General features: G+C 46.8%; 4 protein-coding genes across 4 annotated transcripts; 2 read left to right on the top strand and 2 right to left on the bottom strand.

The window, feature by feature from the left end:
- Positions 1-9,444: 9,444 nt before the first annotated feature.
- N7487_002423 (uncharacterized protein) lies at positions 9,445-12,606 on the bottom strand (the record flags this gene model as incomplete). Its single annotated transcript, XM_056870170.1, has 3 exons — positions 9,445-10,874; positions 10,937-11,554; positions 11,628-12,606. 3 exons carry the CDS (start codon positions 12,604-12,606, stop codon positions 9,445-9,447), a joined length of 3,027 nt encoding a protein of 1,008 aa, XP_056734954.1.
- A 2,354-nt stretch (positions 12,607-14,960) lies between these two features.
- Positions 14,961-15,899, bottom strand: N7487_002424 (NmrA/HSCARG family protein; the record flags this gene model as incomplete). The annotated part of the gene is made up of 1 exon (XM_056870171.1): positions 14,961-15,899. The coding sequence occupies one exon, from the start codon at positions 15,897-15,899 to the stop codon at positions 14,961-14,963; it is 939 nt and encodes a 312-aa protein (XP_056734955.1).
- Positions 15,900-16,398: 499 nt separating this feature from the next.
- On the top strand, positions 16,399-17,634 carry N7487_002425 (putative adenosine deaminase; the record flags this gene model as incomplete). The annotated part of the gene is made up of 4 exons (XM_056870172.1): positions 16,399-16,455; positions 16,508-16,650; positions 16,719-17,379; positions 17,440-17,634. The coding sequence occupies 4 exons, from the start codon at positions 16,399-16,401 to the stop codon at positions 17,632-17,634; spliced, it is 1,056 nt and encodes a 351-aa protein (XP_056734956.1).
- Positions 17,635-18,069: 435 nt separating this feature from the next.
- Positions 18,070-20,796, top strand: N7487_002426 (uncharacterized protein; the record flags this gene model as incomplete). Its single annotated transcript, XM_056870173.1, has 1 exon — positions 18,070-20,796. The coding sequence occupies one exon, from the start codon at positions 18,070-18,072 to the stop codon at positions 20,794-20,796; it is 2,727 nt and encodes a 908-aa protein (XP_056734957.1).
- Between the last annotated feature and the right edge of the window lie 584 nt (positions 20,797-21,380).

The following is a 21,380-nucleotide window of genomic DNA, read 5'->3' on the forward strand; positions in this document are numbered from 1 at the left end:
TGTATACCTGTATTGTTCGGTAATTATGGTAAAATACTGAGGTTCGGTAACCTCGAACAAATCGAAGTATGTCGTAATTTTGATCTCTTTCTTCTCTTTCTTTCGTTTTTTTGTCTCTTCTGTTCAAGACATCTGAGTTAATAGATATTTAAGGAAATATCAAATTCAAGCTGCGACTGCAGATATTCCAGTTGTGATGTGGATATGAGAGAGAATGGTATGTGTGGTCTATTAGGGCAGAATCTTTTTTTTTTTTTTTTCCAAAACTCACCAGTGTGTATATCAACTTCAACTAGAGAATGAGGCTGAGATTTCAACCGAGGGGGGAAAAAGGCAACAAAGAAGTCTCTAGCATCAGAGGAGGAAAAAAATAATAATGAAGGGGCCGTTGAAATGATTAAATACTACACCGTATGGCAACAACCAATTGCTCATTTCCTTCAGGCATGCCCTACAGTTAGGTACTACTTCAATACCCAAGTGCCTATCAAAATACAGAGCTGCCTACCACGAGATGACGATGTGGAATGATTGCCAGACGTAAACCCGTTGCTCGGTATAATTGGACGATCCTTGGAATTCCTGGGGAATGTTATCGGCCAAACGGGGTCGATCTGTGTTTCAAGTGTGTTGGACGGGAGCCCTAAAAGGGACGGGGATTATTACAATTTCCCTACAATCTACCTATGACAGACTCTCCTGAGTCTTTCACGGTGTGCAAAGGGGGATCTCCCCCTTTCTCTATATTCGGATATCAAGTTTAATATGTTGTAATAAAAAATGTCCCGAGAAATTATGGATTACGGTGGATACAAGAATAGCAGTCTATTTCGTTCAAACTTCTATAGTCCGAGACACCGCCGGGCTCCAGTTCCCCCACATCGCAACGTACTTACCTAGGTAGTCGACTAGTCTAGTATTATAATCACGTTTGAGATTACCTTTAGATTATACTCCGTAACGGTCATTCTTTACCTGTATTACTTCCGTGGAAATTCCCGCCTAGCACCGACAGGGCGGTCCGGGGAAGATATGCGGAGCCTTCGGATTCCTGCGTTGGGATCGCAAGATTCGATTAGACTTTCCTGTTCTCTCTATGATACACGGTCTTATCTAATGTTGTGTTTTCTTCCAACGTTGTGTTTATATTCATTGTTGACTGGTCGGGCGACTACTGTGCCCAAGCCCTGAGACAAAAGAGACTGAGTCGATCACGACGCACATCATCATTTCCTCCTATTCGACACCTTGGTGGGGAGGAAATGGTAGGTTGGTACGGTGTACACCGCAAAATTCACTGTCAGGTCTGTGTACATTCTAGTAGTACACCGTCATCTACGGAGTATAGGCAACTGAAATCGAACGTCATCCCTGAACCGGTGAGGCTTGATGTGGCAGTGAAAAACAGTTTGAGCGGTGCAGATGGAGTGGATTCTCCAAAGTAAAAATCAACAGATCGGGGAGTTTGAGGTCTCTGTTTTGTCAACATAGTCCGAAAAATATAATATTCCAAAGGTTATTGGTATTTTGTCCCGCCCTACGAGGCCCGCACCTCCCGCGACTTAGTATCTGGTGGTGTCTGTAGCTTTCCAAACTCTGTATTCTCGGGAACTTTTTTTTTCTGCTCTATCTCAGCTGCTCTCAGCCCACCTCGTACTTATCAGGGCACACAGTAATACGGATTGTATGATGCAGAGTGTGACCAGCCGCATTGCACAGGAACATCTGCGGGGTTGGGTTAACCCCGCAGCCGTTGCGACTTGATGAGCTGGCGATGCCGTGCTTCACTACTTCCTTGATTATTTCGAATCACAACTCTGCCGCTACAGCCGGAGAAAAGAAAATCGAAGTCCCTCAGCACCCCCTCACTACAAAGTAAGGCTATGCTCTCCTGATCCTGGACTCCTTCGCGTCACCCGGGTGGGTTGTCGAATGAAGTTAGCGCTGTCCAAGGGCGACAGTTAGCTTCTTCTGGTCGTCACAGCCGCATAAACCTAGCAGCTCCTGACAAGGATCTTGTTCAGACCTCAGGTGGTCATGGCGGTTAGATACTCGGATGCCTAGGAACCCCGCGTTCGCAACTCATTTGGAGCAGGGCTCTCCTTGCGGTTTTCTATGCGCCGCAATATCGAAAAATGTGATGGACAGGTTCGACTATCCAAAAAGGGCAATAGACGTCATTTTTTGTTTTTTCATTTCGTTCGTGTTAAATTTCCTTTGTTTTTATTTTTTTTTTTTTTTTTTTTTTTTTGGACGTGGGCTACAAATACCGTGCTAGAATGAAATTACTCACATATCCTAACAGATATGCAACCTCACTATATTTTCAAGTCGGATCCAGCGCTGACGGTGTCTCCTATCCACCATCCGTGCGCTATCAACGTGATATTGTGCAGGGCGGTTGTGGCGGGTTAGAAAACAGAGTACCCTCGGGTCCCTACGGCAACATCAACAAAATAGATTAAAACTTGCAGGGAATCAAAGTAAGATCTATTATTATTGGATTATATAAAGTAAAGCGCCACGTTATCAACGACATCATTGAGAGCAGTTCTGATTCACCAGTATAATTATGGAGATGCAGTTTCTCGTCACTAGCCCCAATATACCCCACCCAGTAACGAGGTAAAGACAAAGAGCGGTGGCTGAAGCAAGGATCTGCGTGTTCGTAGCAGCCACTCTTCTTCGATGACAGCGACACGATAATTATCAAAACATCCTGACCGCTAATCACTGTGCCTCAGGTGATCCATAACTCAAGTCGGCAACCAGTGAGCGATCTCCACCAGGATCCGACTAGGGGGGGTTGCAGACGGGATGAAGAGGGGGAGTTGTTTATCGAACCTCATTTGCTTACCTCGTCTCCGTACTCCGTACTGGGTACCTATGTACATTGTGAAGAACCCGTGCTGTCATGCCACGCTTTCACAGATATAGTTTTCCAGCGCTGACGTGCGACATGGGACTTGTGTCTAATAGCAGGATGGGCGGTAATCTAGTGGATTATAAACAATTGTTTCTCGTGATCAGTTAGAAGTTATTGGGCGCTTGCTTTGACCATCACAATAATCCTAGCGGGGACAGGGCTGTCTCATTTGGAACCTTTCGCCCAATCATCCTGTACTGGTTCGGACCTCACGGCTCCTAGGGCAAAGACTAGGGTCAAAGGATGGACGTAGGACTCCGTACTTGGGTACATAGATGGGGGAAATGCATGTCTTACTATTTTTCCTTCCAAGATTCTTGGGGTCTTCCATTGGCTTTGGTGGGGGACTAGAGGTCCACTTGACAGGGTCGTTCTTGTACGGAGCACGGAGTATACGGAGTACAAACCAGTGTATTATAAATAACATGGGCTCAGGGGAACGTTTTGCTTCTGAGGTCCATGATTTCAATCTTTCAAAGTTTCTTCTCGAAGCTCAAAATTACTGGTATAGTCAATAGCCAAAAGTAATAAAACATGTAAAATCCACGTCATTACTATGTAGCATCTCTTATATCGTCAGAGATTCTGCACTGAATGGCGCCATACTACCTAGAGAGGTATGTGAGTCCCTCAGCCGCAGAGCTAACTCTGCACTCCGTTTTGATGTGCATGTAAACAATAATACCAGTCAATCTCGCATCCGCTCCTTGCTACGATCAACAGCCCTAAATAACGACCCCCACTTTTGAAGGCGGGCTCCCCCTATGGGACGAAACCTTCGGCGAAAAAAACTCTCCTTGATGCTCTTTGTTCCCTTTGTCATTCTGTGGGGAGTGCTTTGAATGATTGCGTATGGAGTACGGAGTAGTACTCCCGGGTTCATTTCTGTAAGATGGATTGGGTGAATTGAAAAAATAATATAAAATAAAATAAAACATATTTCTTCCATGACAACGTTAAACCTTTCCTACATTGGAGAATATCTCCCCATTTAACTATATCCATCTATCCCTTATACTATTCCAGCCGGGCAACTTCCAAGGTTGTTTTCGGGAAATAGGTAATCACTGTGGTGACATCATGAAGACGCAACTCAAGGTGAAATTATTTTCGTTACGGTATTTCGAGTATTAATACCAATACAGTAGTAAATATGTATTACTGTCAGGTAATGGAATATTCCTTAGAACCTTCCAAGGTTGGAAACTTGGAAACTCGAATAAAACAACCATTATAGTGCGAGCTAGTCGGGGGGATTTGAGGTCAGCTATTGAGTGTGTCACTCTCAGGGGTATCCTAATTTTTAATTAATGAGGTAAAAAAGAAAGGAAGTTTGAGTGTCCTAAACCTGAGCTATGGGTCTGATCTTCAGGAGAGAACGGAAGGGGCTTGCCATCTCCATTCCAGGGCAATTTAGGATTCTCCCTTTGCCCGATAGAGTACCCGGTCCTATAGTAATTGTCCCGATGTAGCATTTTAAATGTTTAGGTTGGAGAATGCAATCTCCTATATCGTATTGTAGCACTTATTCGAAACACCCTAACATTTCATTTACTTAGGGTTCCCAAGCATAATGTATGGAGAGTCTTTCCAAGTAATACATGTATTCCATATTCCAATATCTCAATCTTACATGCTAATTATACAGACCCAGGGGGATGGAACCGTTGCGCCTCACTGGAGCCAGGGATGTTGCTCCATGACCCTAAGTCTCGGTAATTTTGAGATGTCCGGCTTTCTGCTCTGGTCATATCACACACACGTTATGGTGGTGAGATTGTGATTGTGACTTGCCAGAAATGTCTACTCTCTCTAGGTACTTGGGGACATTCAGCCATTGTGATAATGTACTCGGCCCAATGTAAACCTTTGCGACAAGGTATCCTTTGACCAAACTAGGCAACCTTGGAAAAGAAGCACCCCGCTTTGACGCATGCACGTCGGCACCCGTCTAGCTTCGAAGGATGACAGTGCATGTCAAAATGATACTCCCCACTACCACCCAAAGGAAGAGGGCCCTGGTAGAGACTGACACGTCTCAGACATCCCCCACTCTCGTCTCAGCCCACAGCCACTTTCAGCTCAGCCTCGTCCCGCTCCTTCGATGCGTCTTCGATACTTCCAGCGTTAATATGCAAATCAAGACAGGGCTGTGGTGTAGAATCACACTAGCATGGAAATGGAAAAAGATAAACAATCCAAAGAAGGTCATCTCACCATCCTCGAGCCTCTCTCCCTTTGATACGACACCCCGGAGGTACCTCCGTTGGCTTACCACTAGCCCCTCCAATCACTAGCCTGGCTATGCCTAAATACTGGATTTTCTCTACCGCATATACCGCATTTTGGTTCCGACTGCAGGAAGACAGATGGGTGTCTCTCTTTTTTATTTATTTTTTTGCCTTTTCTCTTTCATCTCGACAGGTGCATATGACTCACCTTGGCGTGGATGTTCCCATCATACCGAGAATATCGGTGCAACAGTATCATAGGGCGCCTGTGGCTCGCACGTCAATGATCGTGTAACCAGAATCATGCATTGCGACTCATCCCGGTCCTGTTCGGAATGGTACTCTTGTTTCAGAGGAATCTATCCCGGAACCGGCATGGCACTATCATTTGTCTCACGGTTGATAACTTTAACTCCCCTATTTTCCTTTAAGCCGGTGCCTTTTTTTTCGTTGCCGGGGTGGATGGATTCCGGAATCAACCTGATACCATCTCTGTATGGGTCACGGCCTACAAGATTCCATGCACGGTGTCCGGGCGTTTCGAATGCTCGTTTCATAGACAGCGTGCGGTCATACGACTAGGGAAATCTGATACGTGGCCATGGCCCGGATAACAAGAGAGGTACACATGTGTTTCCCGAAGCTTGCAATACTTTACACGATGTATCGTGTACGTAGGCAAAGCGGGATAGCGGGATAGCGGGAAAGGAAACATCGAGAGATTGCAACGAACCCACAAGTACTCCGTACTCTGTACATATCTGGGACATATCGCACGATCCACCAGTCTTTGATTATGTACCCATCCTGCTAGATATCGAGGCTGCATATCTCTCGTGGATAGATATTATGCGGACCCATATCTCGGGATAACAACCGGTTCCAAGCGGCTCCGGCTCTTAGAGACAGAAATCCCCACCCCACTGACCCGATCTCAGTCTTGCGATTGGTGCGAGTCGCTTATGGCTTGGATAACACGCTGACGCCATCCAGACGCAGTGGATATCAGCCCCAGTGGGGCAAGTACCAGGAAAATGTCCCCGGAAACGCCGTCGCAAGCCAACGTGCCTGTTTCTTAAGCTAGCTTAGCTGCTGTTGGCTGCTTATCCACGCTACCACACTAAACGAGATTCAAACATCCCGCGGCAAAGTTTAGGTGCCAACAAACTAATTTATTCGAAGCACTCATTTCCTCTACCAGTTTCTACCACACATCCCCACACATCCACCTAAACAAATCCACATGGCACCATATGCTAAACATTTGGAACGCAAAGCATTCGCCAGATATCTAGCGGGTTCCATATGTGGCAGATCTAGGGCTAAAAATAACGCCCGTCCATATCTTGGAACCGAATGACCCCACATCCAATTCCCGTGGGACAACGTGGCTTCCAGAATTTTCATCGAAGGCTGTTCTGCCCACTTCGGTAATTCGGTACCGTAGAGGACCAGGGTCAAGCCCTGACTGACATGCTAGGGTCCAATTCACCCGAATTCGAATACGATGGTTTTTTTTTCACCCTTCGCGTGTTCGGGGGCTATTATTTGGACCATACGACGGGTCGCTCGGGAGCCGTTACCAGCAAATCTTGGTACGCGTGTCTTGGCGGTTTGACCTTGAACTCTACCTAGGGCTTGTCCAGGATAGTGGCTGGTGGATAGGCGTATCCCGAGGTCGAAACCTGTTGCAGATGTGGATCCCTTTTACGGGTTATGTTGCTGTCGCAACTAGTGGTATTACTGTAACATGGCGTTCATACAGGATTCCTTCGTATCCAGTGCTATATGTAGTTGGTATTTGCTGGTTTCTTGTTGATTTTGAACGCTGTCGTCTATTCTTAGGAGCGGCTCGGCGAATCCCTGTCGAAGGAATGCATTGCTTGCATCCAGCCTCTTTTTAAGTTTGGCGCATAAGCCGAAGTACCCAAGTAATTACAACATGGTACATCGCCAAGCTGTTACTTCGAAGTTATCATGCGTCAACATCCTTTTGTGGTGCTTACTCCGGGTGTCGTAGATTAGATTTCACATTTCATACGAGGCAATAAGCGGCCAGCGAGGTTGTCACAGTCATGTTCATTTTTAGATCTTAGATACATTGGAACCACTTGCTAGGTGGGATGCGGATTCAAAGGTTTGTTGCTTCATTGTTGCTCAGTTAAGAGCGCTATTTGTATCGATTTCCCCCACGTTTTGTGTTCACTTTCATAGTAATACGTCTTGGATCCGAGGTAGCTTACCGGTCCTTGCTGTTGATGAAAGAATGTTGCTGAAAATGTGAGTGTAATTGGAGACGAGGGCAATAGCGTCAATTGTGCCCTCCATTAGCTTCTTGGAGGTTAGACTCGAGTTCGTGGGTCGTTGCTTTCGTTTTGTAAGGCAGAAAGCTGCGACGCAGAAATTGACGCAGACCGGCGCTGACTGTAGACATTTTCGAACTGCTGAAAGTCTGAATTGACATCCAGCGCCCCCCGGGGCCAGCTTTCTCATGCACAATTGCTCGTTGGTGTCATTCACAATAGCGCCTTTGTTATTGTGTCAACTGACTTAAACCGACCGTAACAGTTTACCTGCCATGACACTACTAGATTCGTCGAACTCGTCTTCGTCGTCATCAGTGCGCTCCTCGTAGTCAACCACAAGGGCCGCCACTTGGGCTAGGAAGGTCCGCTACTATCATTGAAATGCTAGCGCAATACTGGCAGTCCGTTGTATGACCGGGCAAGTGAATGATCTGGCGTATAAGATGGTGGGACTGCCTTGGATTAGGTCCCCACAGATGCTGCTATACTCTCCCGGCATATCCTCTAGGACCTGTATATACAGTGCACCATAAACCCTCTTGGTATACTAGAGTGGTAATGTCAGTAGGCCTATATATGCCCTTGCCCTGGTGATACTCACATCGGTAGCGTCTGCTGCATCCACGTCCTATGCGAGGCGATGTGTAGTGACTGCAGTCACAAACTCACAGACAAGTAATTTCATTTGTTCAGCCATAGCGCGGATAAGCTCAGCCAGGTGATGTGGCCTAGTAGTCTGCTAGAAGTCATATGCGTAATAGATTAAAGCTGCTAAATTGCTCTTATAGGAGCCCCCGTCGAGGTATCGAAGAACCTCCCAAGTTCGTTCTCATCTTTCTCCTCAAACAAACCGAGGAGTAGCCTAGGGAAAGCATCGGCTGTATTATGAAACCTCGAGTTGAGCCTGCTAACCTAGACTTCAGGTCCTGCTGGAGACTGCTTGTCCCGGCTGCGGTTTCTCGTTGTTGACATCGGGGCTGTCGCAGTATCTATAACCATTCTAACCAGACACCAAATAAGAACGTTCTTCTTCCGGCGTTCTTTGAGTGCTTTGTAGTCATTGTATGGCTAGGTGGTCGAAGGTGAATAGTTCTTGTCCTCAATCGTATGAAAGAAGGCAAGTGATCGTCTCTTTAGCGCGCGTCTTCTGGGGCCGTGGCTTCCGAATGAACAATTTGGATGGCATTACTCATTATGGGTGAGCTTCAATGAGGCAAAATATTGAAATTCCACGTCAGAGATTGCAGCTCATGTTCCCATGTCGATTTGTCGGTTATTTCAGTACACAGGGGAAATTGGGCCCAGACAAGTATGAAACCTGTATCTTCATTCCCAAATCTGTGCCCACAATATTCTGGTAATGCTCCAGTTTTCATGATTCTTTGCTGATTCCTTTTCGAGGGTAATGTTCCATGGATGGCGTGGGACATGGTGATCGATGAGGAGAGATAAACTAGATCTCACGAGTGAGAACAGGATCGTCAAGTCAATTCAGGGGAGAGTTGTTACCCGTTGAAGCGAACTCGGATATTCCGGTGGCATCAAAGAGAATGAAATGAGAGACGCAAATTAAAGATGGTTGGGATAACAAGTGAAGGTGTGAAGTAACTTGACTTTACAACATAGATTATGAAAGAAAGAAACCCTCAAGGAACGGTAGATACATATATACCGAATACAATATAGAAGGTTCCAAAGGGCGAAGGGGAAGAACCCCATGGATCAAGCTGAGCTTCTAAGAGAGAAAGAGAGAGGAAGATCACGAGAAAAAAAAAGATCACATTTGCCTTAGGCAGGAAGCCCGCGGTGTCAACAATTCGATCATTTCAGGAATTGTACCTCTAGATGCTATATTTGTGGGCCTTTACTCATGTTTTAATTCACTTTTGTATACACTATACGATGCTAAAACATCACATATGAGATAAGAGTTTATATTGTAGTTAATGTACCCCTGCGAACTCCAATCTCTGTAAAAGCACTAGTCGAACCCCTCGTATATAAGAATTGGAACCAGGTAAAATAGCTGCAAGCAAATATTGATCATGAGGCTGCGAGGCCATTCATCGATCGTACCCGAAGCGATCACTAGGCCGGCCCACAGCACAAGCGTTGCCCACCTTGCGGTGAACCGCCTAATTGTGGCAAACCAGGAAACCCAAATCCCAAGAGTTAAAGCAGCCGACAGAGCTTGATTCGTGAAACCCGTAGCAAAGGCAATGGCACAATCGTGTATGATCGAAAGCACAAGCACGACCCAGTAAAAATACCACCATTTGAGAAGAATGAAATTGCGGCAGAATAGTAAGAACGAAGAAAGCAGGAAGGGCTTGTTTTGATACCACTTTTTAACGCTGGCTTGACACTGGAGACACAGCATCTTATACTCAAACTTCAAGGATTTCAGAAGATTTCCTTTCCTATCATAAACTATCATTAGGTTGATGTATGCATTGAGTCGTGTCTGCCTTCCGTGGTAGTCGCCTCCAGGGGATGCAGCATTCATCTGCAAGGCGAGCAAACACAGTTCTTCAACTTTGGAGAGGTGGCGTTTCTCTGGGTAAGGAACTCCGAGATAATCAAGATCACTTGCATGTGATTCTGCAATGAATCTATGGATTCGAGAAAATCCATATCGCAGCAAAAGCCTAGAGCCTTGGGATGGGGCAGCGTCGTCGCCCACCGAGGAGAGACCAGATTTTCCGGTCACCCAACGACTAGCCGCCAGGTAGTATTCCGCGAGCCAGGAGTACAGACGACCATAGGTAGATCTCTGAGCCATGTCCTGTCCCATAACGTTCCACTTGATGAGTTGTAAACAACGGTCAGCATGTGGAAGGATCTGACGGCAGTCAGGTAGACTGCCCCGATTGCGACATGCGTATAAGGCAACGCAATGAAGAACTTCGTCTGCTTGTTGGTGAAACAACTGTGTGCGGCTGTTGACAGAGTAGAGCCATTGATGTATGCATTTATGCATGGAATACCCTGGAACCCCATTGATTCTGCCACTAGTCGTATCTGTTCCAACCTCGACCAATCCATATTCACAAAGAACGCGCATAGAATCAACGAAAGTCGGAAGGCTTCGCCCAATATCAGCAAGGTGGGAACTGCCCCCACGCCGTAAAAGCGCAGCCCATATATCCTGGTTACTGAAAAAACACCAGGAATTTGCTAGGTATGCTGCATGTGTGTGCTTACGGCTGATTTCTTTCATGGTAATCTCCCATGCAATATGTACCGGATATGTAGGCGGGGGATTTTCAGGCACCTGCTCGGACCACCGAGCCTGATAATTTTCCAGGTACTCACGACAGCTGATATTACTGTTTTTGAGGTAGGCTCCAACACTAGCAAGGGCCTGTGGGAATCCATCCAATTCCATGATTAGGTCATGAGCAGACGGCTCTGTTCAAGCAAGATCAGAAAAGAAAGAGTACAAGGTTATTTCCGGACTTTACGCCACTTACCTCTGCGCAGGTCTGGTCTCTCGGAAGCCTGGGACAAGATATCAAGGCTCTGCTCCGTATTATGAAGTTTCCCCACTGCTACTTCAGTGCCCAGATTGACGCCTGGTATTGTAGTGGTAATCAGTATATGCCCTTGCCGTATATCTGGAAGAAATTTCCTAAGACCACATAGCTCAGATGGGTCATCGGCGTCGACAATGCCATCCACCTCGTAGCAGTCGTACACCAGCAGCCACCTGTCATTGCCTGGCAAGCTAAGCCATTCTTTGATTGCGGGTATAGCGGCAGTGGCATTGTGCGAGTAAACGATTTTCTGAAGGGCAGATAAGGAATCATGATCTTTGATGATGCGGTCTGCCATTTCCAGAAAGCTACAAGCGAGCCGGTCTTCGTCAGACGCATCTAGCCAGAATATAGCGGAGTAGGCGTCCAAATTTTGTAGGACGTATGCTAGAGCGATTTGTGTTTTCCCGATCCCCGAAATACCATGGAGAACAACCGTCTGGTTTGCGCTATCAGGCTGAAAAGCCCTTTTTATTTTAGCCATCTCGGCTTCTCTGCCGACAAAATGGCGAACGGGAGGCATGTCGATTGATCTGAATCGGACTTCAAATTCATCTACTTTGAATTGTCAATTGTTAGCCGACGACCAATACTAGTACCATTATCTGAGGTGTCAGTATGGACATACCATCTGAGAATGAGCCATTGGTACCTGTGATACCACCACTGCCTACTTGTACTGGTACTTCACATAACAACTCTTTGGCAAAAGCAGCGGCTGCCAGAGCCGCGTATCTTTGCCATTCTTTATTCTTGTGTGAGTCTGCATAGTCACAAATGCCACGCACTACCAAGGATGGGAAATGATTCATCAAACCGGCAGCCTCCATTTCGAAACACAAAATGCCGAGTTGGCTAGCAAGTTGATCACGAACTTGGCCATTCTTCATGACTTGATTTCCCGAGGCAATTGTTCCGTAGTGTATATGAGGTTCTTCCGATGTCCGTGGCCGCCTGTCTAAGACCCTCATATGATCGCAGTTGGTGCAGTCACTAGCAGAGTCTTCATGGGTATAACTAGCATCATAAAGGTGATCATGACCCTCCGCTGGCCTGCGGAAAGAATTTGGGCCCGTTTGGGTTTCTGTAGCCACTGCCTTTGAGATATGTAACTGAAGTCGCGTGTTTCCTTCTATCATGCGATTCGCTTGAACTTTCGCCAGTGCTGTGAGAAGCTCGGCTGGAGGCATATTCAATGTCCCGGTCCGCTCAAAATTACCGGAGGCAATCGTTTTCCCGGCATCATACTGGACAGCACCTGAGAATTGTCCCTGCGGCTGACTGACGACAACATCACCAAGCCTGATATCTGTAATGAGCGATGGAACACCACCACCGATGCCGACCATAAGCCCTATCCTGATCGCAGGAAATGTTAGACGCATTTGGGCAGCGACGACCGCTGCAAAAGCCGTTCCATATATCCCTGCTGGTAGGCATGCGACAACAACATTGTGACCAGCAAGTTCACCTAGGAGGTAAGAGTTCTGATCGCGGCGAGGCTGGTGAAGTGGAGGATGGGTCGCATCCAAAACAAGTCTTGCTGCAGCCATCTCCAAAGGGAGGGCGCAGATCCATCCGACGGTGTAGTCATCTGGGGACATCATTTTGGTTTGCAAAGGATGTCATACATTGACCGCAGGAAAGAAATTCAGTATTAGAATGATTGTAGAGAGAGTGGAGCTTGAAGGAGGCGCTGGGGGGATATTGGAGAAGACCCTCTAAGCCTATCTGTTAGTGCCTGTGGCTGAGTTCGCCAATATGGTGCCGTCAGAGCGTTGCAGGGTTGCAGCGCAGGGGGTATGTACCCCGCGTTGGACTGAGCATACATTAGTATTCGCAGCCAATTAGATAATACTATGATAATCAGGACATAACTAATCTATTGCACAATCAGGGACAGCGCTGGAATACGATGTGAGAAGAACTTGGTCTGGTTTAGGTTGACGGTCTTTGACTCTTTGGGATGGTCTAGGTTCATTCTGGGATTGAACTCTTATCCGCTTTTGAGGTTTTTTGATGGCGTGTATATTCATCACTGTAGTGAAGTGAGAATGCCGACATTCCGGGGGTAAAATGGCATGCGGCTGAAAAGTGGGAGTCTACTTGGTAGGGGTTGGTCTCACAGCCAATGGTTTTATAGTGGGGATGGATATGAGTGATCGACCTCGGAACGTCCATGGTTTGATTGGGGATAATATAAAATGGTTGCTCCTTTTGCCTCAAAGCCTGTGGCTTGAAAGTTCTTGTATGAATTGATGTATACCTCATATTGGCTGTTTACGCTTTTGGGGTCTATTACCTAGTGAAATGGAGCGTCCGATAGGTCTACCTACGCTGAACAGTTGTCATTACTGTTGTATCTCGGTATTCGGAGAATGCAGACTGGACTGCCTCCGCGCCAAGCGACCTAAGGCGCAGTGGAAACGGGGCTTAAATCACCTTGGCAGCCTCGTTGTCACAAGGAGTAACACGAGACACAGCCCCATTTCCATTGAAGATCATGCAGGCTCGGGTTTTTGCCTGTTTCTTTTCCATGTCTTAAATCCAGGACTCATTGAGGCTCTGCGCATCCTCCCTTCCTCTATCTCAGCCGTTTAAGTTCACCTGCCCGAGTCACCTTACGAAACCCCAGGAGCATTTACTTTGTCTCTCTATCAAACCCCCTTGTTTCGGGGGTCTCATCTGCTCTCCCGCAATAGAAACGGGCCGGCCAAATTATGCCTAACACTACGACGAAGATACCAATGCTTCGACATCAAGACTATTATCTGTGGTGGCCAGCAAAAATGAGCGCAGCAATTTCCTGAAACCCCCAAGAAGATTATCTGACTCGACTCATGTATGATCCAATCTTCTGATTGTAACACCGTCTACGGAATACCTGGTTCTGAAAAAAAGCTTTGAATGGATTACTCCATAGTGATGGGACTACTCAACTTTACGAAGGTATCAACTGCTGGGGGTGACTCTAACGTTCGCCTTCGGTGGGAGCTCATCGATGAACTTACCAAAGGGAATGCGCATCTCATATGTAGAGTCTCATCGGTTGTTTCTCGTCTAATCCAATCGTTTAAAGAACTTGTTCGCGTTGCTCCTCAAAAAGAGCAACACCTCCTGGACCGCTCGCCGGCTTGCGCAAAGTTAGGGTATACGAAGTACCTGAGCTCCTGGTTCTGGTCTAAACGTCTATTTCTAGCTACACATTGAGTAGAATGATCGGTTGTTCACTCCTGTGACGTGAAGGGTAAGGTTCAATGAAGCAACCTCTATTCGAGCGACCGCGTCCATCCGGAGATTTTAGTTGAGTGTGATGGCCATGCGTGTGACGACCATGTATATCATGGGAGATCTTCGTTGCACGACAAACTGTGCTTCCGCAAAGCCCACGGTTGTATAAAAAAACCAGTCTTGGTGTTCATAAATCCACTAAGTCATTAAAATAAATGACTGTTTTCTATAACTATTCTGGCCTATCCATCGAATATTGCTACATTTTTACCAAAATAAATTGGAAATTTGATAAAACTAATCTACACTCCATAAAGGTATCTCCTGTGACAGTGGATTTTTACCTACACCCAACGAATATATATCTCTACTTTCGAATATATATATAAATCCCCCCCCAAATGCATTAATTGTATGTTAATTTTAATAATATTATATATTTTTTCATGAACATCCGCAAGATCTATGGCTGACTTTCGGCACGGCCCGTGAAGGTTCCTGAAAGTCTCCACCTGGACAGTTTTCATTCACCAAGGCCAAATGGCAAGGTTAGCTAAAGCTGAATAGGGAGTTCGGCTTAGCAGCAATCGGTAGTAGAAATAAGAGTTGGTATATATATCCTACTGGGTCTTCTAGGTAACAGGAGGTGAGATTAAATTCTATGTTCTGATTTTTGAATCTTATGATTTACATCATGTTAACTAAACCAACACTTGTAACGGTTATTTGTCTATACAAGCTGAAAGGGGTGTTTCTCCAAGTACTCCTCGAAAGTGGAGAGCTTACCCCGGGCGCTTGCAGCAGCTTCTGCAACCAACGCCTCCGAGCCAGGGCCGAAATATCCATACTCATCCATGAAGCTAAATCCCTCCGCAAAAACATCCTGGAAGAACGGCAATCCTGCCTTGAACTCCTCAGTGGAGACCTGTTTATAGACGATGGGCTTACCAGAACTCTTGGATAAGAGGGCGGTGATCTGCTCCACGGTGTATAGTTTTGTGGCAGCATGGAGTCGCTTTCCCTGATACTTCTCGGGCTCAGCAAGGATAGCGCCCACGAACTTGCCCGTGTCACCCACAGCATCTAGCAAGGGGAACTGGGCCTGGGGAGAGGTATGACGGGCTAGCACATAGGTACCATCGGGAGCCTGTGTGGGGGCCAAAAAGGTTTGCGCCTGGAGGTTTTCCATGAACGAGCCAAGCGAGACAAAGGCACTCTTGATGGAAAGCGTGCGAATGTATTCCTCGGCGGCGGCTTTTGCATCGAAGGGGATAACCGCGCTGTATTTGCCATTGGAGATATCGCGAATTGCTGGGAGAGTGCTCCAGATAAGATAATCGACACCCTGCTGAGCAGCGACATCGGCGATCCGCTTAGCATTAGCTAGCTCGACTTGGAAAGCATCGGCGCTAAGATCAGGTGTAGTCATGGCAAAGACCGTATGCACACCGGTCAAGGCTGCCGCTAGTGAGGTCGAGTCGGCCACGTCGCCATCAACAACCTCGATATTCCCTTTCGCTTTCAATTGCTGCGCCTTCTCAGAGTTGACATCACGGGTTATGGCCCGGATATTGTGCTGTTGGGAAAGATCTGGGTCGTTCAGCACATGGTTCAGGACGGAGCTGCCTTGTTGGCCTGTGGCACCGAAAATAGCAAGAGTCTTGGCCATTGTGGGGTTTTGAGGGGGCGTTGAGAGTTGAATAAGACAAGGAACTGGTAGAGTAGTTTCAAAAGGATGGCAGGATGCGAGTATTTCAGGAATTGCTTGGATTAACAATGGAACAAAAAAGAACGAGGGAACGGGATGGTTTGAAATCAGCTTAGCTATTCATTAACGTACCGGAGAGGGGGAAGCGCTACATAGAATATCAATTTGGTTCTAATTCATTAAAGGCAAAGTAGATGCTGTAGCGTCAAAACATAGAGGTCCAACCCCTATTGTCAATCCCTCGGTGTATTCTGGGCGATACTATTGGCTTGAGTGTATCAAGTTGTCATGTCAGCAATCTATTCGATTCTGCCTCAAACGCTCAAACGTGGGGGCCATATCGTACGGGTGGACGGTGATGTCCGTGTGAAGTTGGGAAAAGAGGAAGTCACCTGCCCTGGCAGTTTCTGTCCGCTTCTACATCCCTCGATCCTCGTAGACTTGACTATCTGACCAAGCCATGGATGACTCAAAGCCAGTTGACCAGAGATTCACTAAAGCACTACCGAAAATCGAGGTATGGTCGACTTCTCGTAATGTTTGAGTTTTCTGACTAGATCACACTGCAGCTGCACGCTCATCTCAGTGGGAGCATCAGTCGCCAATGTCTGCATGAGATCTGGAAACGCAAAAAAGAACAGGATCCCAATCTCGATGTAGAAGATCCGCTGGTGTTAATGCCTCCGGGCAAGGTCGATTATACACTGGAAACGTAGGTGTCTGTGTCTACACTCGACAATACTACAAAACCATCACTTTCAAATCTAATGAAGGCCTTAGGTTCTTCTCAACATTTTCCAAGTTGACCTACCAGCTATGCAACGACCTAGATAGCTTGGTATATGCCACCAACTCAGTCCTCGAGGACTTTCTTGGAGATGGAGTAGTGTACCTCGAGCTACGGACCATACCAAGAGCATCTCCCAGCATCACTCAAGAACAATACATCAACTCAGTTCTGGATACAACCGAGAAATTCCGAAGCAAAACTAACCGTATGTCCGTGTTTTTAATTCTAGCCATCGATCGCGGCAGCATGACAGCAGCAGAAGCGGACGAGATTGTCAATCTTGCGATCGAAAACAAGTCGCGCGGGGTTGTGGGGGTGGATATTTGCGGCAACCCAACCAAAGGCGATGTTAGCATTTACAAAGAACCATTTGCGAAAGCCAAGGCCAATGGGCTAGGAATCACCCTTCACTTTGCTGAGACCACAGCCTCAGCTTCCGCAAGCGAACTATCGACCCTTCTTTCTTTCCAGCCTGACCGACTAGGCCATGTTATCCATGTGCCCGATGATATCAAGAAGGAGATTGCGCGGCGCAAGCTCGGCCTGGAACTGTGCATTTCTTGCAATGTCCATGCGAAGATGATTAATGGGGGGTTCTTGGATCACCATTTCGGTTATTGGCGACACGAAAGCTGCCCGATCGCACTATGTGTAAGTCACTCCAACTAAGATGGAAATATATTCTCGTTCTCTGACGCTTGATTTCCACAGACCGATGATGTGGGGTTTTTCTGTAGCCCCGTCTCTAATGAGTACTTGTTGGCCGCACAGCATTTTGGCTTGAGTCGTACTGATCTCCTGGACATGTGCATTAAGTCTTCAGAGGCTATTTTTGCGAGTGAGTACCACAAAGGGAGAATCCAAGGTATGCTCGAAGTATTTGCTGCTCAGTTTGATTCTACATGAGGTTGGAGTTGTATGGGCTTTTTGAACATTGTTCTTTGTCATCACCCAAAGAAGATGGCTATGAATATTCATGGCGTGCAATTAAGCGAAGCCTTCTATCTCATATCCTACAGGGGTTCTCGTACTTTGACTAGTTAACGCTATTCCTGATTAGGTGCCCGATAAAAGGAGAGTCCAGGTGGCACAATCTCAGGAAAAATACCTAAAACCTCAATCTGGTGCCCGCTTGGATTTTCCTTTGAAAATATTACGTCACGTTAGAATTTCCAAGCTTATGTACTTAGGTACTTCATTTATGACTCAATGTTGGGAACTTTCGTATATCATGTAAGGCGCGGCATCTCCCGAACTCCACGTTTCAACTCTCGTCGAATTATCTCGACATCTCATTTCAGTCGGACCTTCTCTGAGAAAACTCAAAGTTACAACACCACTATGGCAAATGGAGCTCTCCCACAGACTCTCAAGTCTATCACTGCCACAAAAATCAGTGAACTCTCCAAGCAACGCGCCCTATTTGATCTGCGCAAAACCGAAATTCTCGCAGTTGCCAAGGCAGCCCCAGATCTGCGCACCCATGCTCAGGCTTTGCTGGATGGAATATCACGCCTGAAGGGATTTCCCAAGGATTCACTCGACAAAGACGACGCAGATTTAGATGCTGATTCCTTTGATGAAGAATCAGAAGACACACTCACTCCGCGAGGAGTGGGTCGTTTGCAGCCGGAAGATCATACAAACATTCGTCGCTTTCTTCTACAAAGTCGCCACGACCCTTCCATCTCCCAGGCAGCTTTACAGGATCGTATCGATCAGCTGGAAAAGGAGCTGCAGTATCTTGAGATAAAGCACGAGCACGGTGCTTTCTACAGCAATTTGGTCAAAGAATGGTTGTCGGAATTGGATGGAAGCATTACTTCCACTGCGAATGAATCCAAATCCACTAAATCCGACCCAACCTTCGAACACGTTGGGCGGGCAGAAATGCATGAGCAACGCGCGACTTGGGAGTCCTTGGTCTTTAATGCTGCGACCCATGTGAACGAAGACGCAATCCGGTCCTACCTCAATGATCTATTCACCAAAACCAAGCTTTCTCAACAGGCACTCAAGGAACTTCGAACAAGTATCCAATCATTTGGCACAGATCTGGTCTCAAAGGGCGAGTGGCTCGATGTAGACGAACTCAAATGGGTCTCTGGCGCACTGCTTAAGAGCGACATCCTCAATGATGAAAAGACAGCCATTCTGAAAGAGTTCATGCGGAATACCGAGGTTGCTCAGGAGGTGGCAGATGTGCTCAACATGCGCATTGCCTCGCTCGAGAGCTGGACATGGACCGGAGACGCTGATGGTATTTCGCTTGAAATGCGCCGTCAGCTCAACGGTAAATACCGGATTTTCATGGATGAAGACCTTCTCGATGCCCTTCTGCTGCAGTATATCGGAACAAAATGGGCTGTCAAGCTTCGGGAGGTTTTTGAGACATTCCTACGTTCCAACGCTTGGAAGACCCTACAGGAAGATATCCCCGAAGAGCACAAGGAAATGCGCAAGTACTTCCTTGGCCGAGAAGCCAACTCGGACTCCGGCAAGATCAACGAGATTCGGAGGAGGACATACACCGACCAGTATTTCATGAGTCAACTACCAGCTTCAATCTATGAAGGCGCACGGGAATATGACGCCACAGGGTCCGACACAAATAACGTCCTGGATGCAAAGCACTCCCTTCTACACCTCCTGATCACAGAATCTATCATCCATAAGCATCAGCGCGGAGACTTTACTGCAGTCCGGTCGGACTTTGAGTGGTTTGGCCCTTCAATGCCTCATGCCACCATGCTCACCGTGCTAAAGTTCTTTGGGGTCTCTGAGCTGTGGATCAAGTTTTTCACGGTGTTTTTGGAGGCTCCACTCAAATTTGTCCAAGATGGAGCTGATGCCTCTATTCAAACCCGCAAGTGTGGCCTTCCAATGAGTCACACGCTCGGTGACTGCTTCGGAGAAGCCGTTCTCTTCTGTATGGACTATACAGTTAATCAGGCTACCGACGGTGCCTTCCTATACCGGCTTCATGATGACTTCTGGTTCTGGGGTGCAGAGAAAACTTGCGTCAAGGCATGGCAGGCAATGGAGCAGTTTAGTCAAGTAATGGGTCTGAAGTTCAACGCAGAGAAGACTGGAACTGTGCAGATGGGCTTGAATGACACCCCAAAGGAGTCTGCCCTTCCCACCGGTGATATCCGCTGGGGCTTCCTGGTTCTGGATGCGAAGAAAGAAAGGTTCATAATCGACCAGGCCCAGGTTGACCAGCATATCGAAGAGCTTCAACGACAACTTTCATCCTGCAAAAGTGTGTTCGCTTGGGTACAGGCATGGAACAGTTACTTCGGTCGCTTCTTTACCAACAACTTTGCAAAGCCAGCCACTTGCTTCGGTAGGGACCATATTGACATGGCCATTACCACCCTGAGTCGCATCGAGCGCACACTCTTCAACAACAGCTCAGCTGATAATAGTTCATCTGATCAAATCAGAGGTGTCACCGACCATCTACGCACTGTGATCGCAGAACGGTTCGATATTCACGACCTTCCCGATGGATTCTTCTATTATCCCATTGAACTCGGCGGCTTGGGTCTTCTCAATCCCTTTATTACACTACTTGCCATGCGTGAAAACATCAAACAGACCCCCCGCAAGCTACTGCACAAGGCCTCTGTGAGGGATGAGAAACAATATGAGGCAGCCAAGGAAAAGTTCAAAAAGCACGGCTCTGATTTCAGGAGCCAATATCGGAACAAATGGGGCGGTGAATCTAAGTCATTCATGTCCCTGGAAGAGTACAACCGGTATGCGGAAACATTTAGTCCTTCTCTTGTGGATGTGTACACGCAACTCACAGAGGTGCCGAGTGAGGCGAGTCTGGCTCTGAGTTCGAGCTTTAAAAAGGAGCAGGATTCCCTTGGTCGCAGGTCTTCTGAAGACTCTATCAATGCTTACTGGGGAACAATGACGCCCTACTGGAGATGGGTGGCGGAGTTGTATCATGAAGGGATGGTTCGCAATTACGGTGGCCTGGCTGCTGTGAATCGCGAATTTATGCCCCTGGGTGTCGTGAAGACCCTGCGGGAGGGTAAATTCAGATGGCAGGGCTAATTGAGTATCGCGGATCTGAATTGCTTGACGCTTCCGTGACTTCGTGACTTCGTGGCTTATGGCTTATGGCTTTCGGATGAAGCAAAGCAAATGTATTTTTAATATAGACAAGACAAATAGAACAATCTACCCACTACACTCAATATTGACATATATAACCCCAGAGTAGCTCATAGAAGGGCTTCATCCAAAGGTCTTCAATCTTCGGGTTAGAGAATTATCAAAATATTGTACCTCGCGTTTCCAAAAGCTGAATTACCCTCCTTCTCGCTCATACAAACGCGGTTCTAGAATCCAGAAGGTCAACCAAGGTAACACGAAATCGATCTAAGTCCTCCTTAAAGGAAGATGATGTTAATATCCTGATTACTAGGTATGACTTCAGGTAGCGGGCCAACACCTTGCATTTTCAGTCAGCAGTGGTCTTTCATGAAATTAAGAGCGCGACATTGAGGTTCTTGGAAGCACTTGTCAAAGAATTCTTGATACAAAGACACGTCCAACTCTCTATCAGAGTAATGGTAGCGGCATCAACTACATTCGAAAAGAACAGTTAATATGAAGCCATGTCATTGCTTGGGATA

This window comes from Penicillium crustosum (genome assembly GCF_028827405.1).
Source record: "Penicillium crustosum strain IBT 35664 chromosome Unknown utg000001l_segment0_segment0, whole genome shotgun sequence".
Lineage (NCBI taxonomy): Eukaryota > Fungi > Ascomycota > Eurotiomycetes > Eurotiales > Aspergillaceae > Penicillium > Penicillium crustosum.